Below are 7,525 nucleotides of genomic sequence, written 5' to 3'. Positions count from 1 at the left end.
ATATGTGAAAAAAAAAAAAAAAAAAAAAAGAAAAAAATATATATGAATAATTAAATAAATATAGTAGTACAAGTGATAATTATAATTAAAGAAAAATAAAACATTAAAAAAATAGGAAAAAAAAAAAATTATTAAAAGTAATTAATAAACATTCTTATATAATGAATAGGAGAAATATAGAAATATAATATTTCTTATATTAACTAAAGAATAGTGTATTTTATATATATTTTAATAGATAATAATGAATGAAAATAAAAAATTAGATATTATTCGTAATATGCTAAACGCTTTATTAGGAAACAATGAATTAGAATACAATGTCAATAATGAGAAAACTAGACTTAAAAAAAAATATATAAACAAATCTAAAAAAGCACTTAATTTTTATAGAAAATATATGAATACTATAGAACAAAATGAATTAGAAAAATTTACTAATTTGTATGATATTATTTTAAATAATTCCTTTGAATATTCAGATAAAGATGATGTAGATACATATATGTATTGTAATGTTTTTCCAATACTAAAAAAAACATTCGACTCTTTTGTTTTATATATCTCCAAGATAATATCGCATAAAAATGATGATAATTATAAAAATATTATAAAAAACTTTGATCCTATTTTATTATTTTCTCAATATATTATACGATTAACAGATGAAGAATTTTCTTTAAGTGATGATAATATTTCTGATATAGACATAAATGATATTTGTTTTTATAATAAAAAATTAGTTTTTGATAATAATAGTCATTCATCTATTAATAAAAATGTGTATTTAGATGGTACTTCAATAGAAAAAAAAATCAACGACTTTTATAATAAATATGATAACTTAATACAAGAAAATAAATTAAAAGAAACACGAGAAATACAAGACATTTTAAAATGTATTTATAAAAAAAAAAATATTTTATCAGAAGAAGAAATTTCTATGTATAATAATTATTATGAAGAAAATATAAAATTAAACAGAAAATTTAAACATAAAAATAGTTCTTATGGAAATTTTAAATTTTCAAATATAAATGATAATGATTCAAATATATTAAAATTGAATATTAATTTAAATAATTCTACTGGTAACATTAAATATGATACCATTGATATGAAAGATAAAGTATCTTTAGAGAAAAAACAAAGTCATGAAGATAATAATGATTTTAACAGTATTATTAAACAAATAGAACGTAAAGAAAGTTCTTACTTTGAAAAAAAAATATATAAATTATTAAATAAATGGATAAAGGAAGAAGAAGGAAGAAGGTTTATTATAAATCAAAAATCAAAAATTGAGCCATTATTTAATGATTTTAAAAGAAGGAATTACACTGTCACCGAAAAAGATATAATTCCTCTCTTGTTTTATATTGATAAAAATTTATATTTAAATTATTCTTTAGTACATCAGTATAATTATAATAATTTTTATTACATTTTTCATTTACATTCGTCCTTCTATTGTTCTGATACGAATAGCATTACATTTGAAGAGCTATGGGATTTTATAGTTTCCAACTTACCATTAAATAATTACTTATATAAAGAAAATATTTTAAAAGGATTAGAAAAATTTGAAAAAAAAAGAAAAATAGCTAAAAAATTCAATTTCACGATTACATTTATTAAAAATTTTTTTATATTTTTTTTAATAGATTTATTTATGTTTTTATCTAATTCAATAAAAACAAATATATCCTTAGATAAACTTAATATTTCTCAAATAGATTCAGAAGAGACTCAAGAGAGTAAAATAGAATTAAAAAATTTTTTTACTCATATTGATTCACTTTCTCCCTTCTTTTCTTCATTATCTTCATCTTCCTTATCTTCATCATCATTATCTTCATCTTCGTTATCATCAAAATCATCTTCAAAAAATGAACAAAAAAGTTATGAAGATAACAGTAATAACTTAAATAACTATAAAACATTAGAAAATACCCATATAACTATTAATAATAATAATAATAATAATAATTTAAATAGTAATGATAATATAATTAATAATGATAATATAAATAATAATTCTACAGAATATAATGATAACTATGATAATTCATATAATATTGTGGTACAAAAAGATAATGTAGATTATATAAATAAAATAAAAAATAATAGGTATAAAGAAAATATATTAATTTATTTTTTATTATTATTATGGGGTATTAATATAAATTTTAATATATGTTCAGAAGAATTTATTTTTTCAAATGAGTTATCTACAGACATAGGAGAAGAAGAATTGAAAAAAGAAAATTCTAAATGCGATAAAAATATATATGAAAATAAAAAAGAAAATAATAAAAATGGCTTATGCGAATATAAATATCATAGTGATAACATCATAACAATAAAAAAGAAATCAAATAAAAATTTTCAAAGATCACAAAGCTTATCATTAAATTTAAATAAAAAATTTAACGAAGATAAAAAAAAAAAGAAAGAAACAATTAAAAATAAAAAAAAAATAAATATAGAAGAATTAAAAAAAAAAAATAAAAAAAAAACAAAAAAGTATTTTGAAGATTTACATGATTTAAGAAAATTCTATTACAAAAAAAATTATAATGAAAAAGTAAATAAATTATTACATTCCATTGTAAAAAATATAAAACCCACAAAAAAGAATTATTACGATAAGATTATAAATAAATTAGAAACTGATAAGGAAAGAATATTTTTAAATATATTTGAAGAAAAAGGTTTTACTGATAACAATAAAAATAACAGAAAAAATTTAATTGATATTGATAAGAAGGATCAAAATAGCATAAAATACAATAGCAGTAGTAATCATAATGATAATTCAAATAATGACAGTAATAATACAAATATTAATAATAATAATATAAACACATATAAATTAATAGACACTTTAGATATATTAAATAAAAAAGAAATTGTGTTTTATTTAAATAATTTTGTTAAAACTTATATAAAAAAAAAAAAGAAAAAAAATATGTATATAAAAGATGAAAAAAAATTTACTTCTAAAAAATTAAAAAATAAAAATTTGTTTAATTATATCTTAATACTATGCAACTTCAAATTATATAAAAGGAAATTTCTTGATAAATTTAAGACACAACATATTTATTTATTACTATTCTTTGTTCATTATATAAATATGACAATAAACTCATTATTTAATGATTTATAATTATTGTAAAAAAAAAAAAAAAAAAAAATAGAATAAAATAAAATAAAATAATAAATCACATATGTATTAGCTAAAAATTATTTGAATAATTATCTTCACTTAAAATTATAATAATTTAAAAAAAAAAAAAATAATAAAATATATAAATAAATAGATAAAAACTTACATTTTTTCTTCTTAAGAAAAAAAAAAAAAAAAAAAAATTTAGTAATTAATAATTTACCGAAAAAAAGAAAGAAAAATTAGTGCACAAAAAAAAAAAAAAAAAAAAAAAAAAAAAATTTTTNAAAAAAAAAAAAAAAAAAAAAAAAAAAAAAAAAAAGATTATTAATTATATTTTTTTATATTAAATGCTATTTTTTTTTCTTATTGTTCTTTCTTAATTTGATAAAAAATTTTACTTTGTCTAATGATATATTCTTTTCTTCTTGATAATAACATGTATTCTTTTCTTTTCTTTTCTTTTCTTTTATTTTATTTTATTTTTATTTTAAATGTAAAAATATGCATATACATTACAACATAACTAAAAAAAAAACACAAAAAATAAAAATAGAATAAAATATATAGAATCAATAAAACTATAAAATACTATGTAATTAAAACAATATTTTAATTTTCTTTATTAATTTAATTTTCATATAATTAAAAAATAAACTTGATGCCATTATTAATAAAAAGATTCTGTTTGTAAGTATGAAAAAATATAAGAAAGTACAAATAATTAGTAAACCATTTAGATAAAAGAATATTTTTTTCATATTTTCTTATTATAAAAGGAATTTTTTTATTTTCTATTGTAAGACAATGATTTTTTATTAAATTTACAGCTTCATCATAATTTAATATTTCTTTTTCATCACACTCTTCTTCAATCTAAAAAAATAAAAAAGAAATTTTCAAAAAAAAATAATAGTTGCATATATTATTAAATGCAAAAATTGAAAAAAAAAAAAAAAAAAAAAAAAAAAAAATATAAAAGTAATATAAAATTCTTTATTTTTTATTTTATATCTTATAACCAAATTCGCTAAATCATAAATTATGCTATTAATAAAGTGAAGAGGTAATTTATTTTTCCAATTAATTAACCAACTTTCTGTGGGTATCCAGTAATCTAAATTAAAAAAAAAAAAATAAATAATATAATAAAATAAAAATACGATAAAATAAGTAAAAATATATTTTTAAAATAGCTTTGATAAATTTTTAATAAAATTAATGAAATTATAAAATGTAAAAATAAATAAAAACCTTTAAAAGTTTTAGAATCACATAAATAATTGTTTTTTAAGACATCATGTAAATTATGAATTGAAAAAAAAACATCTTTATTCTTTATAATCATATAAATTAAATTATAATTATCATATAAATTATATGATAAAATATTATTTATAAAATCTAGTAGGAGAAATAGTGAATAAAAATGGTTCTGAGAAGATAATATCCATTCCTTTTTTAAAATTTTTTTTAAAATATTAATAATATATTCACAAGAATATGTATTCATTGATTTAATATAAACACTAACATTAGTGAGAATAGTAATACACATATCTATAATTCGTTCAAACTTTAAAAAATATATATTATCATTAATTAATGTGTATAAGGTAAATACTAAGAAATCTACATAATTATTGAATTGATTTATATTTTTTAAAAAATTTAATTTAATTTTCTGATCATACTTTTGATTTAAATTTTTACAAATAGTTGATTTTGATGATATCTTTAATATAATGAACAAGCAAATATAAATAAGACCATCAAATACTCTAATGTTAAATTCTCTGCATTTATTAGAATGATTAAAATTTTCATTATTGTAAGTAAATTTTTCTTCATTTATATTATGATTATTAATAGTAATTATTTCATTTTTTTTAGTATTTGCAAGTTCTTGCATTTCATTTTTCCTATGATTGTTCAAACATAGTAATATATATAAAATATAAAATAAAAAAATGTTACTATTATGTTTTTTCATATAACTTATGAAAAGGTTATTATTGTTCATAATATTCCATAATAAGCATAAATAATTACCAATAAATGGTAAATTTTCGTTATAATTTTCAATATATAATTTATAACTTATCAATATATTTAATGTTCCATTATAAATATGTTTTATATTATTTAATTCTAATTTACATAACATTTCTAAAAATACATTGTTACAATAAAAATTTTCTATTTTATTTTTATTTTTTAAATAAATATAATTACTTTTTTTTTTTTCTCTTTTTATATACTTACTCTTTTTCTTCAATTCACTCTCTAAATTATTAAATTTTGTTTTATTTTTATTTAAATCTGAATTGATATTTTCATTATTACTATTTTCTATATTTCTACTACTAGAAGAACAGGATTCGTCATATATATCTTTATATATAATAGTCTCAAATGAAGATGAATTTCTATGGCTGTTTTCGCTATTATTTTTTGATTGAGCACTTTTTTTTTTTTTTTTCTTCACACACAAATCTTCAGTTATATTATTATAACTTTTATTTTCATTTGTTTGAGTATCCTTAATATATGAAATCATTTTTTTATTATTTAATAATTTATGTATATCTATTTTATACTCATTTTTTTTCTCATTTTTTTTCTCATTTTCCTTGTTATTTTTATTATAATTCATATTTCCTTTTTTTGAATCAAAATATTTTTTTGATTTATAAAAGAATTTTGCTGCACTGTTCATGTAATGAACTTTTTTTTTATTTTTTAAAGTGAACGGATTAAAATTAATTAAGATATTTAAAATTATAATACATAAATTATAAAATTCTAAGTATGTATCATTATAAAAAAAAAAATTGAAATAGTTAAATTCGTTTTCAAAAACAGTATTTAACAATGATAAAAAAAAGTTGGCAGTAAAATAAATTTCTCCACTTGAAAATAGAAATAAATATAAATTTTTTTTTTTTAAAAAACTTTTATCATCAAAATACATATAAGAACTTAGTAATATTAATAAGCATTTTAAAATATCTATTCTATTTTTAATTAATTCTAAACTTATATCATTATATAAAATTTCCGTATTCCTTTTTTTTTGAGAACTATTTGCATATTCTGAAATGGAATAATTTACATAATTGGAATCTTTTGCATATGCACATTTTTTAATTTTCTCATTAGATGAATCTAATATATTTTTATTATTATTTAATTCATATTTTTCTTTATTATTATTTAGATATTTGAAGTTAGAATCATTAACAGTCAATTTATCTACGCTTAACAAACCATTTTTGTTTTTTTTTTTAATATAACTTACATCATTAAAAATATATTCATCATTTTTATTTTTTAAATTTAAATTTGTGAATTTCTTATCATTATATTTTGTATCTCCATGAATTAAAAATTTATTAAACCACAATCTATTTATATCAATAATATTTTTTACTAAAACCATTTTTGATTTGTTATTACCTTTTTTAATACATACATTTTCAGTGAACAAAAGAATTAATAAAAAATTAAAAATATGCAAAATAAGTATATTATTACAAATATAATTATGTTCAATCAAATTTTCAAAATAATCTTTCTTCCACATTAAGTTAATAATTTCCTTTTTGTTATAATTATATTGAACAACTGGAAATATACAAAGAAAAATTCTTATGCATATTTTACATTCATGCAAATAATTATTATTTGTATCTACAAAAAAAAAAAAAAAAGTTTTGAAATAAAAGAAACGCTAAGTTTATGAATCTATGCGATTTTAATATTTTTACATAATATATGCATAAAACATTACTAACAAAAATTTTCGGATGAATATTATTTTAAGATAAAATAATTATATAAATTATAGACATGAGAAAAAAATGAGAAAAATTCATACAACAAATATTTTCAATTACCTTGAAGAACTTTACTTAGGGTATTCATTAAAAATTTAAATAAGAAAGTTATGTTATTTGAATTATCTACAAACTTTTTAATTAAATAAAAATCATCACCATTTTGAAAATTTTCATCCAAATTTAATAATTCTGAATATAATTCTTTTTCTTTAAAACTATTTTCACTAATATTTTGTAAAAAGACGTGAATATTTTTGCTATTACTATTTCCCATATTTCAATTATTTTTTAATAATTTCAAAAAAAAAAAAAAAAAAAAAAAAAAAAAAAAAACAAATAAAATCAAATAATAATAATAATTAAGAAAATACAAAAAGAACAAAAAAAAAGAAAAAAGTAATATTAAACTATTTTATCTATACTAAAAAAGGATGAAAAAAAAAAAAAAAAAAATATAAAATTAAGAATATTTAAAAATGTTTATTAAAAAATAAAGTATTTTATATCATTA

The 7,525-nt window shown here is 15.8% G+C and overlaps 2 protein-coding genes across 2 annotated transcripts; one reads left to right on the top strand and one right to left on the bottom strand.

Annotated features, from left to right (window-relative positions):
- Nucleotides 1-244: 244 nt before the first annotated feature.
- Nucleotides 245-3,172, top strand: PGAL8A_00304700 (conserved Plasmodium protein, unknown function; the record flags this gene model as incomplete). The annotated part of the gene is made up of 1 exon (XM_028672051.1): nucleotides 245-3,172. One exon carries the CDS (start codon nucleotides 245-247, stop codon nucleotides 3,170-3,172), a length of 2,928 nt encoding a protein of 975 aa, XP_028528643.1.
- A 645-nt stretch (nucleotides 3,173-3,817) lies between these two features.
- PGAL8A_00304600 (conserved Plasmodium protein, unknown function) lies at nucleotides 3,818-7,288 on the bottom strand (the record flags this gene model as incomplete). Its single annotated transcript, XM_028672050.1, has 4 exons — nucleotides 3,818-4,048; nucleotides 4,195-4,289; nucleotides 4,427-6,865; nucleotides 7,072-7,288. 4 exons carry the CDS (start codon nucleotides 7,286-7,288, stop codon nucleotides 3,818-3,820), a joined length of 2,982 nt encoding a protein of 993 aa, XP_028528642.1.
- Nucleotides 7,289-7,525: the final 237 nt, after the last annotated feature.

This window comes from Plasmodium gallinaceum (genome assembly GCF_900005855.1).
Source record: "Plasmodium gallinaceum strain 8A genome assembly, contig: PGAL8A_v1_87, whole genome shotgun sequence".
NCBI lineage: Eukaryota > Apicomplexa > Aconoidasida > Haemosporida > Plasmodiidae > Plasmodium > Plasmodium gallinaceum.
This window is presented reverse-complemented; position numbering and strand designations above follow the sequence as displayed.